Source organism: Lepisosteus oculatus, chromosome 10 (assembly GCF_040954835.1).
Source record: "Lepisosteus oculatus isolate fLepOcu1 chromosome 10, fLepOcu1.hap2, whole genome shotgun sequence".
Lineage (NCBI taxonomy): Eukaryota > Metazoa > Chordata > Actinopteri > Semionotiformes > Lepisosteidae > Lepisosteus > Lepisosteus oculatus.
Window position 1 is genome coordinate 30,324,625 of NC_090705.1, and position 23,703 is coordinate 30,348,327.

At 34.4% G+C, this 23,703-nt stretch overlaps 1 protein-coding gene across 8 annotated transcripts in view; it reads right to left on the reverse strand.

The window, feature by feature from the left end:
* Positions 1–23,703, reverse strand: part of znf385d (zinc finger protein 385D) — a 279,058-nt gene that overhangs the window by 65,090 nt on the left and 190,265 nt on the right. For all 8 annotated transcript variants that reach the window (XR_011190740.1, XM_069195072.1, XM_069195074.1 and 5 more), the window contains one exon: positions 16,430–16,572. Coding sequence is in view for 7 of the 8 variants with exons in the window: in XM_069195072.1 (XP_069051173.1) it covers positions 16,430–16,572 (143 nt within the window). In the remaining variant the exon portion in view is untranslated. The remainder of the gene's footprint in view (positions 1–16,429; positions 16,573–23,703) is intronic.

Genomic DNA, 23,703 nt, shown 5'->3' on the forward strand with positions numbered 1-23,703 from the left:
AAATGTGAATTCCTAAAAACCTAAAGCTGGTGACTGTTTCCACTTCCGTTCCACCAATACTGAGTGGGCTGTGAGTGTGTGGCCTGTGTCTCCGAAAGTTCACTATTAGTTTAGTTAAAACTTTTGTTTTACTCGTGTTCAAGTCCAGGTTATTGCTATGACACCGCCTCAGCAACTGTACGACTTCATCCCTGTAAGTGGACTCGTCATCATCACTGATCAGGCCTATTATAGTGGTGTCATCCGCAAATTTAATGATGCAGTTGTTACTGTGTCGTGAGTGAATAGGGAGTACAACCTTGGATTCAGACAGCAGCCATGTGGGGTACCATTGCTCAGGGTGAGTAGTGTTGATGTTTTATTACCTATCCGCACTACCTGTGGTCTCTCGATTAGGAAGTCCAGCAGCTAGTTGCAGACCGAGTTGCACAGTCCTAATCCCCTGAGCTTTGTCACTAGTTGTCTAGGTATGATTGAATTGAATGCTGAACTGTAGTCCACAAACAGCATCCTCACATACAGTACTTGGTGTCCAGTTGTTCCAAGACTGTATACAGAGCTATGGCGACAGCATCATGCACTGATGTGTTGTTCTGGTAGACGAACTTCAAGGGGTTCAGGGACTCTGATGGAGGAGTTAATGTGTGACAACACCAGCTTCTCCAGGCATTTCATCTCCACTGATGTAATTGCTACAGATGTTAATGCTACTGAACTGTAATCTTTCAGGCATGTCACTTTTGTCTTTTTGGGGAGTAGAACAATGGTGTTTTTTTTTAAGCAGCTGGCGACAATGGACTGTGACAGGGAGGAGTTAAAGATGTCCATAGACACTGTGGTCAGCTGGGACACACATATGTCCTTGTTGAACCAAGGTTTCTGATTGGAAAATGTCCAAATTTTCTTTTCTGGTGCACAATTGTCGGTGCAATATTTAATATAGGTGGTAACCACACCCGTATACTCATTTAAATCTGTGTTGGGAGCATCCCAGTCTGTACAATAAAAGCAGTCTATTAACCTGCTTCAATGGTGGCATAGCAAAGAGAAAAATCTTCACTAGGAATCAAGCCATTTATGCTTGGAATGGATGAGTTATAAGGAGCATAGAGATTTATTACTAAACATTTCTTCCCTGAATATTTCCAGATAGCAATTCCAATAGAGCTGAGGCAATAAAGTGGAAATAGAGGGGAAGGTAAGGGGCCTTTTATAAAGCCTCACTGGACTTCATTTGCTAGACGTGTATCCACAGATTCAGGGTTGGAAAGTGCAGAAACAAGATTTTTACCAGTAACAGGAGATGAAGGAAGTATAGAGAGACAAACAGAAAAACCAAATGACTGAGGGTTTGATTGGAGCTCCATGGTGAGTTTAGGGATATGGATTGGGGTAGCGATATTAACCAGGAATAATTTGGGTGGACATGAAGTGGAATAATCTTAAGAAGGTGATGGGGGAAAATGTGCCAGTGTGAGTTTTACCACAGTAGCTAAAGATGCTTGAGACCAATGCAAAGGTAAATGTTAGAGTTCAGTATATGTAGCTACTGTAGTTTCATAATGATGGTGATCAGGTACAGCTGTGTAAGATTGACTTGTCATTGGTATCCCTCCTGAACTTCAGTTAATAACTCTTATTTAATAAAACACCCTTTATCCTACATTGCCTTAAGGATGTCAATAACTTCTTCCTTTTTGAGCACCTGAGGGAAATATTCATTTAGTACATAAGCCATCCACCTTTCATTGTAATAGTTTCCATTTATTGTACTCATAATGAATTATAAACCAAAATATAAATAGTTTAGTTTATTACACTAAAAAGCAAAGTAATGCACAAGCCCATTTTTGTTTGTTTGTCCTATTGTCATAGAAACAGTCAGAATTAAGTAAGAAAGCTTTGCTTATGCCTCATTACACAAATAAGGACTTTAGCCACAGCCAAATTTCAAGAATGCTTGTGGGAAGAAGAACTTCTATTTCTGAAACACACAAGAAGTTTTGTTTCCCTATCCATAATCTTGCATACAGTATGTTAACTTCTGTTTCAGATTTTGTACCATTCCATTTGTTTTTATTATTTCTGTATGATAGCTAAAGAAGAAGTCAAGCTTTTTCTTAACAACAGTTGTGGTACTTGATATTGATTGTTGGATTTCTGAACTTTAGTGGTGTTACGGTTAGTTCACAGACATCCTTTGAGGGTTTCAAATATGATCAAATGGTTTCTCTAGTATTCTAAACTTGCATTGGGACAGCACACATTGTAGGCAATCCAGACACCTCCACTAGTTCTGGGAGTCACATTATTTGGTATACAACATAATTAACTTATTTCATTTATTTTATTCTTACTGTACTTGTTTTGTTTTTTTCTCAAAACTTGTTTATTTTAAAATAGTTACTGTCATATAGAATTAAAGTGGGATGCTGAATGGGCAAAAAAAATCTGCAATGGAACATGTTGTTGTTCATAATTTACAAATGATCCTTAAAATATAATAATGCTAAAAATTTCCATGGAACGGAAATTGAAAGTTTCATGTACATAAAGCCATGATGAAGATAGGTTTCCCATCCATTAGCAAAGTCATGCTTATTATGTACTAGGCAGTGAAGCATGTTGTAGCTTATGAGCACAGTGGGATAGCAAATCTAGCTGTGGGCATTCATATAAAATGGTGAATTGCAAATTGAGAATGCAAGTAATTTTGTAAACTGCCACAGCAATTTATTGAATGGAAAACTGAGATAGTAAAAATGGTTGAAATTACGTTTTATTAGTCACTGGTATTTTATATTTATTTTTGTGCAGGTGCAAGTTTAGACATACAAAAGCAACAATGGATATAAAGCAGATCCCAGTAACCAAGATGACCAGTAGGATGTCAAATGTTGTGAAATAGAGAGCTGTGTGTGGTTGAGATATCTACAGTAGGTACAGTATAACGCCAACCTGTGTTGAAATACACTAGACTTCTTCTTTTAAATCATTTTAAAACTACATCAGATCCGCTGCAGTAAATATGCATTTAGTGCATAAGCCATTCCCCTTTTACTTTCTAGAAGTTTACCAATATTGTCCTCATAATGAATAATACACCAAATAATTAAATCTAATTAAATCTAGAGTATTTTTCTGAGTATTGCAATCATAGATATGATTTCTTTTGTTTTCTGTGTAATATAAACATACATACATTATAAGAAAATATATTTTTCCTGCTATTGCAGTAACCTGAAGCTCACCAGGACAACAAATATTCTAACCAGCATGTTTTTGGAAAGTGGGAAGAATTTAAATTGAAACATACAAAAGAAAAATAAAAGGTTATCAGAATAAAATGTAAAAGAACATAGGGAGTACGTGTAAACTTCACAGAGAATTTTCCTAGAATTGAACCTGTCTGGAATTCCTAGTTTGGAATTGTACCTAACATTCAAGAGCTGAAACACCTGTCATACCACAGTATACAGATACTAAAATGAAAAATGAATAAGCAAACAAAATGTGGCCAGCTGGGTATTTGACAGCTATTCATGTTTAACCTCTATTTCTTTAATGTCTCCACACTGCTTTTCAAAATGTTAATTTACTTCTTGATTTCCCATAGAGTTTCCCATTTTTTACGGTAATTTTTTTTTTCCTGCTGACTTTAGTCTAAAGAAAACCTACTTATTTAAACTTTGTGAATACAACTATTCTGTCATTCTTTTTATTAAGAGCCTTGAAAGCATGCACTAAGCTGAAGAGAAGACAGAAACCAGATGCTTACACAATCCATTGTAAGTAACATAACATACTTTACTTCCCTTAAGTGGCATTTCACAGAGAAAACCATCTCCTAGGATCAAATAAATCTTGAATACTATTCTGTTTGTTCGAAATGACTTCATTTTCTACCCCCGTCATATTTGTTTCAATAAGTTGTCTTGTTACCTTATTAGCCACCATTGTTTAATTACTAATTTATTTGGCAGACATTTTTGTCTAAAGTAATTAAATCTGTACTCATTTATATAGATGTGTTTAACTGATATAATTCAGGCGAGGTAACTTGCTTAATGGTAGAGCAGTTTAATTATAACGCAGTTTCTTCTTTTCTTTTTTTCTTCCTTCTATAATGTTAAAAATTAGTTTATAATACAAAATACAAACACACTTGAAATCTAAAATCATCTGCTTTAAAATAAGCAAAAACAAAACATGAAATCTCCCTTTTGAAATGAAGAGCCACCTCCACATACTGTAACAGTAAAAAATATTCCTAAATAAATAATTCAGACAAATCCATATCCATTTAAATCCATGGAGCTGGCAGAACCAAAGTTAAAATGCTGTTTTTGTCTTTAAGAACGACCACAATTGCATGCTGGTATATCTTTGCTGTCCAAAATAAATACTGTATATACAGTATAAGTCTTTCACCATGGTGAAACCAACACATTAAAATATTAACTTAATAGTGATGTATTGCTGACATCACCAGACAGAACATCACCAGTCATTTACAAACCTTTAATCCCAGGGCTCTTTCTGTTTTAGACAGTTGTTATTTTTTAAAACTGTTCTGCACAATGTCCATTGTAGCAGTGGAGATTATTTGAAATGAATACCCAACAGCAGAAGGTAGAATATAAAAAGGCTTGTAGAGTGACAGAGACATAATTGCTAACACATTACGAAAAGTACAAAAGAAAAAAGCATATATTAACCTGAAAAAACACTATAGACCATATATATGTTACCATATACTGTATGAAAATTTCATTCTGCAATAGCAACAGAAAAAAAATGTTTCCGATAAAGAAAAAGAAAATCTTCACATTGATATCAATGTGAAATATGTAATATGAAGACTGAAATACTCATTTTTATATATTATCTATTAAATTCACAGTGAAAAAACTGATTTAATTAGTAAAATCTACATTGAAAATCTAGTATCAGCATAATTCACTGTAAATAGCTTATTATGGATTCATAAAGAATTGTTAGTGTATGTTTGAAGTCAGCGAGATTTTCTTCATTTTGTTTTGAAAGAATATCCTGCAGTAAGTGGAAATAATACAGGCTCAATTTATATTCTGAGAGAAACAAACAACAAATATCATAACAAAATGGTGGATCAGAAGTCAGAATGTTTGTTAACCATTAAAAATGAAAATACCAAAAAGGTCATACACTTGACTGACATTTCCTTGTTTGTGATCTTCAGCAAGGTGTCTTTTCTTAGTTTCTTACAAACGTCCACTTACTCAATTATATCAGCCTTCAGACATCTATCGTTGCCAAGAATGTAAAAACTGTAAAAAGTTAACTTTAGAAAATTTTAAGCAAACTAGAGATGGTCATTTCATCCCATCTTGACTGTTTGATAATTAAGTGGTTACTTGAATCAAAAAATTCAATAACTGTTTTCATAAAAGTGCAACAACCTGGCAGAGCAACCTGTTCCAGATACCAACAAAGCTTCATGTAAGGAAATCTTTTTATTGTCTGTCCAAAACAAATTTCGTTTTCATTTTCCAACTGTAAACCAATGTCTCTGCTTCAAGACAGAGTGTGAATTGAATTGACCCTGTCTACTACATCTAGAATTTTATATACTGTGATACACCTGGGGGTGATGTGATGTTTCACATATAGTAGGTTTGGCCAGAAAAACAGAAGCATACAGTAAATGCAGCTGTAACTGTAACTAACTGAGCTGCATCTCTCTTTGATTTTCAGCTGTTTCTTTATCCCGTTTATGCTCCATAACATTACCCAGGTGCTGTTGGACCAAAGTCAGCTCCCAGCTCTCAGCTGTTTTGTCTTTCCACATCATCTTCACATGAATGTCGAGGTTCTTCAACACTCCTATTTCAGCCACAACACTTTTGTATTGTTTACACAGCAGATTTGAGATTTTAGATTGCTTTAAGGTTTTACATACATAGATTTGTTTTTTTTTTATCTTTTGTTATTTGATTCCTTTTCTTCTTTCCGCTGGATAATCTCATTCTCAAGTATTAAAACCTAGTTCCCCTTTTTTTTTCATCCCTCTGGCTGGCCTCCATGGCCTCTACAGAGAGAATCCTCTACTCCAGCTGTTTCTTATCAGTAACGGTCTGTCTCATCTGGAACTAAAGACCCTCAACGTGTGTTCTCCTATCTTTCATTTCTGCTTGTCGTGGACACTCTAGATGGGTGTTTGGTGAGAGAAGTCATACTTAGCCTGGCCTTTTCCAGCTCTTCCTGGATGTTTTATTACTGTGAGATTCCCCCAGCTCTTCATTCGCTTCATTTAAACACATCTACATCTAACAGGCAGATATCTTGTGTTTTAAACTTTTCATTTGCTGATGTTCAGCCTCCAGGGCTCCACTCTTCACACTCAGCTCATTAGTCTACTGAGTGCACTCTTGAAGCAGTTTATTCAGATCAGCAGTCTGCTTGATCTCAGTCTGGCTGGTGGACCAATCAATTTTCTGGAGATGTCCACTTCCTTTTTTCCACTCCATCCTTTCCAGTATAGCTGGGGAGGTTCACCTGTTTCTATTCCTGCTTACATTCTCAACTGGAGGGGGAAATCTTTCCTACTTTAGATTAAGTTATTATCTGTCTTATTTATTATTCTTTCTTTTTTAGAGGATTATAGGGCTTCAGGAACTGATACCAGGTTTGTGTTCATGTGCTGCAGTGCTCCAGTTCCTAACAGCATCTTTTCTTCATCTTCTTTCTCATGAGTCAAGCTTGTGCGTTGTGGCTATACTCCATATTGGATTCCAACTTTTTGCTCTATAACAAGAATATTGCTTTTTATTGTTTCCCCAAATTATGTTAAAGAACACAAAAGTAATGGCATACAAATGTTATTTTTGATTTACAGTCAAGCTGTTTGTATTTAGGATATGAAATAAAGGAGAATATTGTATTTATATTTGATTTATTTAAGAACCAAAATATCTTGGGTTTTATCCAGTGATTTGTAATGACCACAGGTGTAAAAGTCACCATGTATTGTGTCCCTCTGATGCAATAAACATCATGAATTCTATGACTCACTGAGCTAAACTATCTCATGTGAAACTATTTAGTCTATTGAGTGCACTCTTGAAGCAGCTATTTTGAGTATTTGCCTATTTATCTTTTTTTTTTCTTAAGACTGTAAAATGCAAAATTGAATTTACAGTACATCTGGAGATTGACTGGGCAAGTTTGAAATGTTAAATGTTTATTTACAAGTGAAGTACTCTGTTGCATTGGCCAATAGGTATGGAAGCACTTTTACCTACATAAGTAAATAAAATACACTTTTCTGTAAACTTCACAATTCATTTTACTGATATCATAATCAGTTACTCTACATCATCAAAAAAAAAAATAGTGAGCCAGTTCCAGGTGCAGCCAGGTATACCCAAGGGAGCTTCACAGATGAAGTTGTATTCTTTTAAACATCTACATTTCCTTTGTTTGTTCCATAATTTATTATTTCCATAACTATGATGATTGTTTATCTTGGTCTTATCTGTCTTATACTGCCATAGTCTGGGAATTATGATGGCTGATATAATGAACTGGTGTCCTAGACTGGTCATTCTCCAATTAATTATGATTAGATTCAAATATTAAGAATACATTTTATCCATTTAAAATTGTCTAAACACACCAGTTTTGCTATTGCAATTTATTTCTGCACATATTTAAATGGAACCTTTAATATCTTGACCAGAATGAGAGCACAATTCCCAGCAGTTGTATTTTTGCCATCATTAGGTTTCATTGTTTTGGTTTCTTGTATGATTGTTGTTTTTCTTCAAATACTTTTGTTGGCTTGTGTGTATAACCTGTTTTACTGTAGAAATTGCATATAAATTACAGTATATAAATAATTAATTATTATATAAATAATTATGATTAACACTTTCCCACACTTTTATATGTGTGTTATTTTTTGTTTCCCACAGCACATTAAACTTACTATTGCTTTAATTATGGATCAATCCTTACATGCACCAGCTCCTTTATTTTTGCACTCTGAACTCCTTAATTGGTTTAGAAATGTGTTTTTATTATATGAAACTGTATAAACATTACAGTATTAAGTATCTTTATGGTGGATGTTTCTAAATGAAATAAGGAAATTAAGATAAAATAACATAAATTCAATGTAAAAATATATGGTAATGCTACTGTATAGAAAGAATCAATTGGGGTACTATACAATACTGGTCAAACATCTACAGATATGCAATAGTGTACCGCTTAAACCTGAGTTTTACCTTGACCTCAACACAAACCCTAAGCTTAACTTCCTTAAGCTTCCTTAATCATTTTTCAATATCTATGGCTAATTTTATTATATTTTATAGAACTTCAATAGATACAAAATTTGGCATTAAGCCATTATTTTTCAAATTTAATTTAAAGAGAGGATAAATATATTCAGTAAAACCTAAACAAAAATATGTCTGTAAAACACATAATGATTTTAGCATGTTTTATTTTTCTTTTAATATGAAAGAGGTCGTGATCATTAGGATGCAAAATCAAAATGTGCAAGAAATTAACAACATTCGAATGTGTTGATCTGTTATTAAACATACAATACAAAAAGCAATTTTCCATAAATCAAGTGTTGAGGAAATAAAAAACATATGCTGCAGAGTTATACATGTACAAAGAAAGAGATATACTGTATGTACAACTCATCTCTTATTGAAACACAAAGGTATATTGTGTATTTTAGGGCTTTTCCGAGTGAGAGATTAATTAGGCTGATTAATCATCTAAGGAACTGATTGGAGATTCTTTGTTTCAAAATTTTCAGTCACCGTGTAGTTTTTATTTTATGGATACTACAAGTTAAGGTCAAAAGCAATCAACATGTATGAGAAATCACAGCCTTTTATGGTTTTCACAAAGCCAATCACATAAATATTTGCATATTTGCAGTCAAATTGCAAATCGTTTTAACTGGTTTCACAGCAGCAGTTTGGGGTTTAAAGTAGAAGAACAATGCACTGCAGAATTCCAGGATGTTGTGGAAACTTGGAGGTAAAAATTGAAGTGTTATCCACTGGAAATGCATGAAATGTTACTTTGGCCATGACTAATACTTTAAATCTTCTAATTTGAAAATGTGCTCTGTTCTGCAAAGATTTAGTAGTTAAGCATCCAAAAAAACCTTGCAAACTCCCTTTATTGGCTTCCTGTTAGGTTTTGTGTCGACTTCAAAATCCCCATGCTCACCAATAAGGCTCTGCATGGCTTGGCACCTCAGTACCTGTCTGAGTAACTATTGTCCTACTGCCCACCTTGCAACCTTCACTCCTATAATTCTGGGCCCCTTTCTGTCCCTCAAGCCTGTCTACACTCTGTGGGTGACAGAGACTTCTCCTGTCATGCCCCAAAGTTCTGGAACTCTATCCCTAAGGATATCAGAGAGTCGCCTTCCCTAAACTCTTTCTAATCTAGACTAATATCCTTCTTCTTTAGAAGGGCCTTTACTTACTGTAACTAGTTCTGTTATTTATCCCTCTGCTCCTACTGTATTCAGTACCCCCATCTACTGTCTCCTCTCAATGTGTATTTTCATTGTGCATATCTTTTATATTTTTATGGTCATTGTCATTCTGTAAAGCACCTTGAGAAGCCACCTTTAAAGGTGCCATATAAAATAAAGTTCATTATTATTATTATTATTATTATTATTATTATTATTATTATTATTATTATTATTATTATTGTGTGTTCCATAAAACAAATAGTCACAACAGAAATAGATATGATTGATTAATTTTATTATCATTATAATGTAATCATGTTTAATCTTAATAATATTTTAGTATTAAATAATTTGAGATTCATATAATAATTGCAAAATAACTTCACAATAAATATAAAATGTGTAGTTTATATTTATTAGGCAGCTGTCAATTCCTAGTTTTTATTAGACCTATGTGTAAGGCAGCCTATCTTGCTACAATTGGATGTTTAAATAAGAGGTGGCACATCTGGGTGCAGGAAATCATGAATGTTCTTGAGTGGCTCAGTCAAGGGCTTGATTTGAATTCAATAGAAACTGGATTATGTTCAGGCTTGAAAATAGCAGTCTATCAGCTGTCCCAAATGAACTTGTCAGAACCTGAGCAATTTTGCTCAGGACAAATGTATAGAATTACACCATTCCACTGTCTAAATCTGGTAGAGACCAGCCCAAAAATGACAGCAGTAATTGCTGCCAAAGGTGCTTCTGCCAAGTACTGACAAGGGACTGTGTACTTATGCAATCAGTAAATTATTCATTATATACTGTATATTCATTGCTGGTTTTGCTGATGTCCAGCTTGATCAATAGTTTTTAACATAAAACTTAAAATAGGTACTATATACTGAGAAACAATCATTCTAATTTGGTAGCATTTAATCCAAATATGGTATCTGTTCATCTTCAAATTCATAGCAAAAACAAAGTTATATAGAATCTCAATTTCATAATTTTATTAAGCTATACAGTATACTGTATGATACTGTACATTCAATCTATTATAATTATTTATGCACTTTTAATGCCTTTTTTCACATCATTAAATATTTCAACCTCTTTTCCACTACTCTTACTCCCTGCAGTATACCTACAGTTGTTATGGTTAATCCTAGCTAAATATAGTATATTAGCCTTTAATATTTCTTCACTTAGATATCAGCAAAATTCATCTGTTAAATGTTAAACAAATACAAACTAATTTTCTCGGCTGTTGGTCTTGAGGTCAGCTAGTTATGAATGAATGAGACTTAGATCTTAGAGGAATTTTTTCTTTAATGCACTGTACAAATCTCATGGTTCATCATTCTGCAGAACCAACTATTACATCATTTCTTAAAAGCTAACTTCATGTTATGCATCCTTTGTAATAAATACCACATCCTGTTTAATATAGCTTTATGGGCCGTTTTGTTTTAGTTTGCTTGTTCTTTGATCACATATGTTTTGAATAGCTATGGTATTTTAATGATATTAATGTTTCTGATTTGATTATGTTCAAACCTGTATAGTATCTCCTTCTTGTTATGGAGCATTAGAATGGTGTCTTTTGTGTTTGTTTTACTTCTGTATCTTGGTTACTATGGTTTTTGGAATGTAACTCCGTCAGGGAGAGCTTTAAGACTTGCCAGATGGAGTTGATAATTTGGCCTGAAGTTTGTTTCTGTTGGGAGCCCTGTGAGGGTAAATTTGGGAATGTAGAATAAGCCATAGATTCAAACATTGCTTGTGTTTTATTTTTAATGGAGATAAACAGAAATAAATGTATATATATATAAATAAAAATTTGTTCATGTGCAGTTAAAAGTTGTATTATGTTTGCTAGTTTTAAAAATATTTTTGAGCATTGACAATATAAGTACTGTATGTTTATGTAAGGTGTGAATACTTTGCAGGGAGACTAATACAGTACTTTTACAAGAAATCAAGTATACTGTATATATTGTATCAATATATCAATATTGTTTTCATTGCCAGTGGATCACAGTTGTACATTTTAAGAAATAGCTTAGTATTGGTATGATGCCGTAAAAATAGCTATAGGTACAAAAAATATCACTGGTAAAAATAGATTCATTTTCGTTATATTAAAGATAAGACAATCTTGCTTCTGTCGCAATAATTACACTTGCTGAAAGGCTGCAGGTTTCTATAAAGACAAAATATAAAGGGTATCACAATAAACCAGACTTCTACCAATTCTTTGCAACCTCTTAATCAGATTTTTATAGCTACTCTGGAAAATACATAGTTTCCAAAGAAATGCTTACATGCTTGCATTTAATTGAATACACAAGTAAGCATAATTGAATACACTGATGTAGTAGGACTATAAATTTAGGCTTTTCAGAAAAGAGAAATTGGAATAAAACTAAAGATATTGAATCAAATCAAATCAAAGTTTATTGTTGTGTATTTGATAAATAAACTTTGATTTGATTTGATTTATCATAGACTTTTCTGATCATCTTTACCAAATGTGCCAATAATTCTGGAGGGCACTGTACATCTTCACATTAAAGATTATAAATATACTGTATGTTTTGAGTAAACACAATATCTTTAGTTTTATTGCAATACTTTTTTCTGAAAAGTCTAAATTTAATGTTTCTTTATTAGCCCTATACAATTTCTTGCATTAGGAATTCATCTTTTCACATACCCTAGCTTTTCTCCATGGAGACACAGACAGGGAGAGAAGCTTGGGGTGAGAGCACAGGGTCTGTCATTGTACAGCACCCCTAGAGCAGTTAGGGTTAAGGGCCTTGCTCAGGGGCCCAACAGAGCAGGATTCCTCTGCCAGCCACAGGATTTGAACCAGCAACCTTCCAGTCACAGGCACAGTTCCTTAGCCACAGAACCACCGCTCCACCTAAACTTTAGCCCTACTACATCAGTGTATTCAATTATGATTACGTGTGTATTCAATTAAATGTAAGCATTTAATACAGTATGTGTTTTTGAGAAAGATGTTTATTTTTCTATAAGTATTTAATTTTTCTTCGAATTATTACACCTAACCTGAAAAGTTAGATGTCTCTCATATTTTCAGTGTAAGATCAAGCTGATGAACAGAGATATTTGTTCATAGCCTTTTTTGCTCATCTTTACCAAGGGTGCCAATAAGGCACTGTACATATTAAGGACATCCAATTATTGTATGGATACTAAAAACCTGCCTTTCAGATTTGTAAATAAACAACTTTACTGCAAAGGTATACTACCACAGTTAGACAATGTATAGATTCTAAACAATAAGCCCCAAATTGGAATTGTGAGGAACACCTGAAGAAAGTAAGATACTGTAGAAGTAAATGTGTTAATTTTTTAATGTAATGCAAATGACCATTCTAGAATTTGGAATGAACACTTTTAATCCACTGCTATTAATCTGGTTATTAACAGAAACAGAAGCCTCATTGATTTAAGCTTCAAATGATAAATTAAAACAATATAAAACACAAATTTAACTGTTCAAAGTATTCTCCTAAGAAATCTGTTTTGCAAGTGTTTTTTTTCAGTGAAGCTTCCAATCCAGTATGTCTTTGAAGTCTGTGACAAAATTATAAATCATTAGCATTCTTTCTCATTCTTGCAATTTCTATTTTTTAGAAGAAAATAGCAACCTCTCATGGGGAACTTATCTGTTGTATTTTCGATTTCTTCATGCTTTTTTGCCTGAAGAAAAACATTAGCTTTAAAATGATTGCTGTGAACAATGCAAGTATAGCTTACACCTTTGGGCAATTTACTGTCCAAAACTTTCTGAAAATGCTACTTCAAATTGCTTTCTTGAAAGAATAACACATACCCAGTTAATAACTGACCACAAACTGCTGTATTGTCTTCTTTGACACTGACATCAAAACAGGAGCAAGCTACCTCCTGGACCCAAAAGGTATTAGATAGGTCAGGTTTTTAAACTCACATAAAAACAACACATTTGTTTTAACCAATGCTGCAAAAAGAATGAAAAATAATAAAACAGCTAAAATTAGGTGCTTTGTTTTTCTCCTCAGCAGTACCCATTCTGTCAAAATGCTCCTCTGAGAAACGTTTTCATTAATCAGAACAATACAGACTGATTTGCATCTGTTGTTTTAAGGGGAAAGCCTGTGATTTATCAAGAGAAGAGAAAGAATGATTTATTAAAAGAATCTGAGTAGATATGTTAAAATTAGCCTAATCTTAAAAAAGAAATTGTTTAATATTACAGGTCATGTCTATTAGAGATATAGTTTAATCACTTGTGGTATTCTCAAATATTTTTTTAATAAATTAAATTCCCCCTTCAATCTAATTAAATAATCAAATCCACATAAAACTAATATATTTACGAAAATTAGTCACTGCTTAAAACAATTCAAATATATTAGCAGACATCCCTAATAATAATAATAATAATATCCAAAGGGCTGTGTCTTTTCCCCTCTGCTGTACATTTTGTTAAATGTACATCCAGGAGCATGCTGCACATTGGTGGTGGTGAAAGGGTGTCCCCATTACCTGCAAAGTGCTTTGAGTAGAGTGTCCAGAAAAGAACTATATAAGTGTAAGCAAAAATGTTTTATTAATTATTAACTAATGACAGCATAAGCAAACACACAGACAGACATCTCATTAACTTTGCTGATGACACAGTCCTGGTCAGTTTATTAAAGGACACAGTATACCATCATGGGCCCATTCTAAATGATTTTACTCATTGGTGCAACCAGTTCTCTCTAAAGTTAAATTTTTCAAAAACAAAGGAACTGGTTATTGATTTTAGGAAAAATACCACACCCCCTCAACCCACTACAATTGATGGTCAGCCTGTTGAAATTGTCGATGACTATAAGTACTTGGGACTGGTCATTGACAAAAACCTAAAATGGGACAAATATTGTGACACCATCTATAAAAAAGGCCAACAGACTTTTTTTTCTTAGAAAACTTAGTTACTTTTAAGGTAGATAAAACTATTCTTACATTTTTTCTACAAAACATTCATTGAAAGTGTCTTAACATACTGTACTGCTTCACTTGCTGGTTTGGCAACATAAGTACCGGTAATTGTAATAGGCTGGGTACATTAGTGAATATAAACGGCAAAATAATCAGGAATAATCAAATCAGCATCCTTTACAAAGAGAGGCTGACTAAGAAAGCCAAAAGCATCATGGAGTGTGTGTCTCACGCTCTCCATTGCGAATTCACACTTCTCCCATCTGGGAGACACCTCTGTGCCCCCAGGTGTAAAACCAACAGACTCAGGAAATCTTTAATTCCCACTGCAATTACACTCTTAAACAATGCAAAGTAACTACCTTGTCTCTTGTTTCTTTTCTCCTGTAACACTTTTCTCCTGTAACACTGTATTCTCTTCCCTTTTGATTATGTTTTTTTGTCATTGTGTTGTGTTTGACTGTGCTGTAAAACAAATTACCCATAGGGGACAATAAAGCTTGAACTGAATTGAAAGCCATTATCTGTAAGCAGGTAAACTGTTAAATATTGTTTTTCAGTTATGGGAAGCTTTTTAGTGATATAAAATGTGACTAAATTATAAACCACCCATCGCATTATTTGGCATTGTTTATTTTTAGTCATAGCAATCATTTATCTAAATATTTTTCTGAAAATAATTATGTCCACTGTGTTGTTCTGCTTTGTCCACTTTACTGTACATTCTAGGGATGGATAGGCCTTAAATTATTGCAACCCCTATCTGAAATGTGGCTTTCTGATAGATGGATAGAACTGTAAACCAAACAAAAATGAATGAACAGTGCAATAAATTTTAGCGGTTAAGAATATATAATGTTCCGCATTGTAAATTTAATACATTTTAAATATAGAATATAATGTTTAATGACGCACTCAGAAAATATGATCTAAGACAGAAGAAAAACAAATGGAATCACATTGTTAAAAAGAAGAGCTAAAAAAAAGGTCCATAACATTTTATTTTAGCATAACAGGATTGTTTAAAAACAAAAATTAGCTACTGTTTTTGCTGAATTCTGTAAATCTATCATCAAATGTATTCGTTTTATTTAGAGTAGGAATGTTACCATTGCAGGTGGCTTATGGTTCTTTATTCAATCTGAACTTTCTTCAGTACTTGCACACATTATATCAAGCATATTCACATGATATACTGTGTAAAACATCATAGCCTGGTTCTTTGTAAACTGTAAAGGACTAGTTATGTGTAGATGTCTGAAAAATTGTAAGATGCTAAAATCCAGTGTCATTATCAAATGTGTAGCACACATGAAAAAGATATTTTGAGAACATTATACTGTAAGTAGTGTAATCATATAATTAAAACATTTTGTCTTTGACAATCACAAATATAGTAATCAAGCTTTAAAGGAGAAAATACTTTTATTAAACCTGTAATCAAAGAGAATTGATTGAAAGGAGATTGTATTAGAAATGCACAAACTATTTATATGTAAACAAACCACTGAAGTACATTTCACAGCACTTCTTAACTGCATCTCACCAAAAAATTAAGTTTCAACATCAGTCTTGGAAATACAATTGGGATGAAGTTATTATTGTATATATTTAGTACATTAATAAAAGCCATCAATGAAACTGTAATACCTTGAATACAGTTACTGTAAGGCTGTAAGATCCCTTAAGGCCTTATGAATTGGCAGAAAGAATGTAAATCATTTACACTGTGCTATTATTATAGATCTTACTTTTCTGTTATCATTACACATTGTGTGTGATTCTGTATTACTGTTTTTAATGATTATTGCCAAACTGTTCCAGGGATAATCCGAAGTTTATTCAGCTGTAAGCAACTGTTGTCTTGATAATAATCTGCTGGTCCTGTTTAACCATGACTCATTTTTAAATTTTATTTTTCCCTGCACTTGGCTCATTATCACTCACCGCACTAAAGTTGGGGAAAAGATTAACTGCAGACGTTGTATCCAGTGGAAATGGAAGAAATGGTTTCATATCCAGAGAAGGCTGCATTGCAGGCAGGGGAGTTCGCACCAAAGCAGGCAAGACTGCATTCTGGCATGTGTTACCTACAGTAAAGTGGAGAAACAAGACTAAAGGTTACTCACAGCATAACTCTTAACAACAGTGTAAATTGCATGTGAAAATAGATATCCTGTGATTACATAATAGAATGCTTCTTCACAATATCAGACATTTCCAGACCTCTTATGGAATCCACCTTATTAAAAACATTATGTAATCCAAGGCACATGAGAATTTACTGTACTGTATGTTACACACTTTTGCTCTCAGGTTAGCGTTTCAATTCTGCTCTATTATGATCAGGGAATTCTAGAGCCAAGACCCATACTCTTGAGTTAATTTTAAGTGTGAATGATCATATAGTTCTGACATTCAGAAGAGCTTTGTAAGTGAAATGAGACAGCAGAAGTTCACAGAAGGAATCGGGAAGCTGAAGATACCCACTATTCAGCTCTCTTTAGGAATTTGAAACACACTCTGATTTAAGCAGAGTAGCCTTGCATTTATGCCCCATTTAATAAAGAGCAATTTACTGAGCTTCAAAGGCCCATCTGTTAATTGGAAGTTTCATCATTCTTCATAAGTAACTAAATAACTAAAACATAACCATAACAATGTTATACAGTGAGAGTAAGAACAACATTGACTACAACACTTCTATATATTTTTTTTATTGTGTATACTTTAATATATTGTTAGGGAATATTTTTTCACACCATGTATAGGACTGAATAGAAAATAGCTTCATTAGTTATTCTTATTTAAAAATGTTCAATTATTAAGCCTATACATTGTTTTATTACTACTGTACAACAGTAATATGCGACTGTTACAAAGCATTAATCAGATGTACTGTATAACAGAAGCAAATTGTTGAATATTTAGCATTCTTAAAACAAATGTACATATTGCTTGTGAATTGGTTTTGTATGGACATAAACTTTGATGTGCTTACAGTAGTGTATTCACATTATACTGTACTGTATATATATATACAGCATGTTATAACCCTGTTGATTCGTTGTGTAGCATTTTTGTGTACCAATCTTTACATACGCTACACACAATACTCAGGTCTCTTCAGGATTCTCAAAATTAAAATGTTGATCCTTTAAAATCTTATATATTATTGATATATACTAGTAAATTGTATCAACAATGCTTAAAAATAATTGCTTTAAAATGCAGTAAAACTAGGTATAAGTATTTGTAGAGATAACACTCTACAGAAAAGGAAGTTATGCTTTCTGTGAAGTTATCCTTTCATACTGTACACATCATACACCACTGAAATTAAACAAAGTAACAGAACGAAACAATTGAGTTTATATTTGCATTTTTAGAACACAGTGCAAGAAGACCAATGTTCTGAAGATTATTGTCTTCAATCACAGAGGGTTATTATAGTTGGTAAATTTCAACATAATGCAGGATTAATTTAATGAAGTCCTTCATTTTACCTTCAAGCCCAATCCACAACTAAAATCTACTACTTTCAAATCAATCAAAACAAACAAATATGCAGCTATAACTATACTAATATTTTTGCTGTTTTTGGTTCTATATTGTAGGATAAGGAGATAACAGGTTATATTTTAGTCATAGTCTTTCCATAGCTGTACTGATTATTGTGTATTGCATGCTAATTTAACACACAACAAAAAGTATATACTAGTCTCATCTATGTTAACTACATGTAATCGTGTTCAAAGCGCAACACCATAAAGAAATATAGAACTTACACAATAAACCTCTTTTTTAGTTTTATTTTGTTAAATATGCAAGCTGAGAAAATATTGGTGTTGTATTTCATTATAATTATCATTAATATTTGTTATAATTATTAATTTTATTATTTTTAATGTAGTAAGAAAAAAAGTTGGATCATTGTAGAACTGTGTTTGAAATGCTAACAAAGTCCTAGTCTTACATCTGTGCAATTAATGTTGAGCATAAAATGCCACAAACTCCAAAAGAAGTATGGGTTTAATTTTTTCTCTTTGTAAATAAAAACTGTGCTAATCAGCCAGATGTCATCATACATAATTAGCAGATAATGCTCTGTGGACCAGGAAGTATGAACTACCCCTACAGGCATTATTGGCTAGTTAAGGATTTCCAAAATAATTACTAACACATCATTAATCACCATAGCAAATTTTGTTATGTAGCCTGGATTTCCACTGCTACTTCATGTTCAGAAAAGATCAGTTTATAGATGATGATGCTCCTTTTCAGATGGAAGTAGCAAACTTTCTCAAAGTCTGTCCCATTTCTTGCACGAGGAGACAGCAGGGAAATCAACACTTAATAAAATAGAGCACAATCCATCCTTCACATAGAATATGCATGGAATATACATTCTTCAAACTTTAAGCAATACTGCTGACTAGAAAATAATGCAATGAAATATACTGTAGTCCACCAGTGGCATGTTATAAATGTAAAGCTAACCTGATTAGAATCAGAGTTCTTTGTACATGGTGGGCTTCCCTTTTACTAATAAACCAGTAGGTTTAAATTGACCATTTACATTTCAGCTCTCTATTCTTTGATTAAATACCAGTGTTTTTAGACTTTTGACATGTGTCTGAAAAGTCCCACAATATATTTTAGTCAAAATTTAATTTTAAGAATAATTTTGTATTCTACAGTAGAAACCTTAACTGTGTTAGTTTGGCCAGTGCTCAACTTCCTTTGTGTTACATTTTTAGAAATCTGAAAACACTTCTTAAGAAATCTGAAAATATATGTTATCCTGCCTAACAGGAAATGTAAATTATACAGTATGTTAAAACTACAAGGTAGGAATTTTCTTTGATTTTGCAGTCTGTGTTACAGTGTTATTGTTTTAAAACCAGTGTAATGGAAATAACCAGGTTGTTATAATTTACTTCACATTTCAGGACATGGTTAGTTTTTCACCAATCTATCAGACAAATTACTGAAAATGATATCCATATAGCCTCTAGCTCAAGGGGACATTTTGCTGAATTTGATGACTTTCACTTCACATGACTAATAAACCACGGACATGTTCAAGGCTTTATAAGATCCTTGGATTAAATTGTAGTTCTTTAAAAACATATCGATTTATTTCATTTGATTATTATTTTCCTTTTATTTTATTGTACATTTTAAATAAAATGAAAACTGAATCAGAACTTGCAACAGCATTAAAGAAAGTTGTATACAGTAAAATAGCTTTCTTTTAAATAACCGTAATACTTAAAACATGGTTTCTGCATTAGTTGGAAAAGCAATTGCATATTCAAAAAATATTCCTTAAATCCTTATTAAGTCCAAGGAGATTTAAGTGTTTTGAACAGAAGGAAATTATGTTTAACGGGAAATATATGTATATACACATATCTTAAGGTTTGATAAACAGACACTGCAGGTTTAATAATAAACAGATGAGAGTATCATTCACTATGTAAACTTGCATTAACTTTCATTTGTTCAATTTTTGTTCCTAATGCATTAAGACAGCATTGACATATTCCAGATCCTGGTTTGTCTCTTTTCCCTATTTATGTGGTCCATTCTCTAATGCTGTTTACATGCCTGTTTTTAACCTTGTCTACTATTGTATCATCTGAAATTCCATTCTCTGAGTTACTTCCTGTTTTTTAACTTCTGTGGATTATTTTTCTCCCTGTTGCCTTTGTAGTGATGTGAGGGTACAATTATAAATTGGAATGGTAAATTGTGAGAGTATTTTGATGAATGTTAGGAATCAATGAAGCATAATTTAAATTAAATATACAATATGTTATTAATTCATATTGCAACAAAACATGCATTACAAACAACAACCACAATAGAATAGTCTTGTATAGTTAAATCACATTTATATTCTTACATAGAAGTAATTATATACTGATGGAAAAAAGAAACAACATTTTCTGGAATGAGAATACTGTAGTTATAACTCATGTACAGTATTTTCAAAAAAGGTTGTCAATTTGTTTTAATCCCTCTGACCAGCAATACAGCTTGTATTGCAAGTGAGGCAGTGAGGCATTGCAACTTGCCAATCACACGAAAGCTCGTTAGGTGCACTTTTACCCAATGAGATCCAGGTGGAACAATGTCTGAGCAGGTCACTTTTAAAAAGGCCTTAATTCAAAGCTTAGGTCACTGCAAGAAAAAAGCCACACTTAGTCAGTTTTTCTGTGGATTTCATAATGCCTCAAATGTCACCAGAAGCAAGGGAGAGGGCCATTGGCACGCTGCAGGAATAAGCCGCTCCACTGTGTCCTAACTGCAGAGAAGATTTCAGTAGACCAACAGGACAGATGGCCGTCCAAGTTCCGGTCGCCCTCAAGTGGCCACGCCAGAGCAGGCCCGACACATCAGACTGGTCCATCTCAGAGATCATTTCATATCTGCCACCTGTACTGCTGCTGCTGAAACTGCTGGAAGACACAATGCCTGCATCAGTGCCAGGACAGTGAGGCTCCAGGCTGCTAGCCTTAGAGCAAGATGACCTGTCAGAGGCCCGCTGCTCACACCTCCTAAACTGGCTTGAGCCAGACAGAGGCTGCGATGGATTAGTCCTCTTCATGGATGAGTCACTCTTCAGCCTGTTCCACACAGATGGGAGGGCCAGAGTGTGGAGGAGGAGGTGTTGTGTTTCTTTTTTCCTTCAGTATACATTTACTATAATGAACTAAAAAAATAAATGTATTTGGAATAATAATTCAACTGTAATGTAAATAAAGAAGTTTTATACTCAAAAGTCATTTGGCCAAATGTTCCTGATGAATTTAAACTTCTTGCTAAGCAAACAGCCCTTGGCTGGGTTGGTCCATGGTCCAACATGGCAGCTGCTGGCTGTGTGCTGGAAGTGTTCCAGTGCACAGAGGAGAGACAGAGAGTTTTGCCCAAGTTAGCATCACTGAACTGTTGTCTTTTAAATAGTTATATCTTGGATCCTGCCCCAAGTGAGATGGGCAGGAGAACTTGGTTCATCTTGGTTACAGCTTTTTGCTGAATATACAGTACCTGAATATTCAGGACATTGACATAAAGAGTCTAACTGTCTTATTTCTTTAATCAAATAACAGTGGGTTTGTGGAAGACAAAACATTCCTTTGCAGAAAGAATATCTTGGGCAGAATTCACTGATTCACTCTCCAGGCCTGGCATCTTGGAGAAAGGTTAAAGTCCAGACTAGGACTGCTTGTAGTCATATGGCTGAAAAAAATCAGAGGTTAATCGGAGCCAGAACATAGGTCAGAGTGTTAATGTAATTACAGTAAGTGCTCCCGAGCAATTTTCCCTTTAATTTTTAATGGTATGCGCAAAAGTTTCAAGTTGTGCAAATTTTTTCCCCAGTGACAAAAACTTGTGCGCACTTAACTGAGTGTATGTAAAATTGTAAACCTGAAATTATTTTTTGTTAATATAGTCATTCTCATAGAAGCGTAGAGATCCAAAAGACGGGGACAGCGATTCAATGAGCTTAGTCATAGAGACTGAGTGTTCAGCGAGCATGAGCAGTGAGGTACGAGACTACAAGAGCATAGACATCTCATGTGTCTCATGTGGTCAATTTTGCATTTTTCAATTGACAACCGTGTTTATTTTATTATTATCAAATTTGTTTTGGAATTTAATTTTTTGAGCGCAGTTCAATTTCCTGTCTGCGCTGATTTCGTAACCTGTGTGCACACAGCTTAGAGGGAACATTGCTCCCGAGATGTCACTGGAAGCACGATCCAGGGTGTAACCTACAGTAAGTGCTAGGTGGGAGTCGGCTGAGTTGTTGAGCCAGCAAACAGCTCACAGCGAATTGCTCAGAGCTGTGCATTAATGGGACTGGAGAGTGCAGATGTAAACAGTTGCTGTGGTGACCTGTGGCAGAGAGCCTGCACTAGGGTGGGTGTTACAATACCCCTTCATTATGCATCGAACTCCAGGCAATGCAAGAAAATGCCCCTCAGCGTCCTGCCTGGGAGACAGACACAAAATGGGGAACGGGGAGAAAATGGTCAGGAAACAAAGCATAGTTCCGAGAACAAGCAAGGAACAAACTCAGAGATAAAACCTGAGGGGCTCAGTGTCCAATCTCAATGACAGTAGGATGACCTCTATCAGATCCTAGTATTTACACTGAAGAGCACTTGGAAAAGGTGTGATCATGACTCCAGGTGGTGTTCAGTATAAATATTTGGACATTACAGAGCTTGGGGTTCTGCCATTCGGAAAACATTCTTAAGTTCCACCTCTGGAGCACGATCTAGGAGTATGAGAGAACCCAAGTGCTACTGTAGGTAAGAGGCAGTTGAGTTGGGGAGCAGGTAAACAGCATACAGGGAACTGCCCAGAGCTGAGCACAACTGAGACTGGAGGGAGCAGAGCTGTGATTGGTTGCCATAGTGACCTACTGTAGGGCTGCAGACTGCACTTCCCCAGGTGTTACAGTTGTTACAGTTACAGGTTTTACCCAGTGAAAATGAATTGCGTTCTAGCTTTTAAGGTATGACATCCCATTTTATGATTGGTTTAGGCTACTATCAGGTATAATCCTGGTACCCATCCTGCACGTCCCTCATAGGTGGATCGGCTGTTGGGTGATTGACATTGACATTTGAGCCTGTGTCCTAGCAGAATGGGGAGTAGCTAAACTCAATGGACCCCACTGACATCATGTATCATTAGGATGCTTCTTTTCAGATGGGGCCTCTTTCAAACGGGTGGAGAGGTGGCTCTGTGGCTAAGGATCTGTGCCTGTGACTGGAAGATTGTTGGTTCAAATCCCATGGCTGGCAGAGGAATCCTACTCTGTTGGGCCCCTGAGCAGGGCCCTTAACCCCAACTGCTCCAGGGGTGCTGTACATTGGCTGACCCTGCACTCTGACCCCAAGCTTCTCTGTCTGTGTCTCATGGAGAAAAGCTGGGGTATGTGAAAAGACCAATTCCTAATGCAAGAAATTGTATAGAGCTAATAAAGAAACATTATCATTATTATTACATCATTAAGCTGAATACCTCTGCTTTAACACAGAGACCAAACTACTCTATCAAGTAAACAGAATATTTATTACAAATCTTTAATGAGACTAACAGTAATTGTACCTATTAGTGTACAGTATATGCCTTGCCACTATACTGTAGCTTTATCTCAGGAGGCAAAATAGTTAATTAACTCAATTTGCAACATTTGG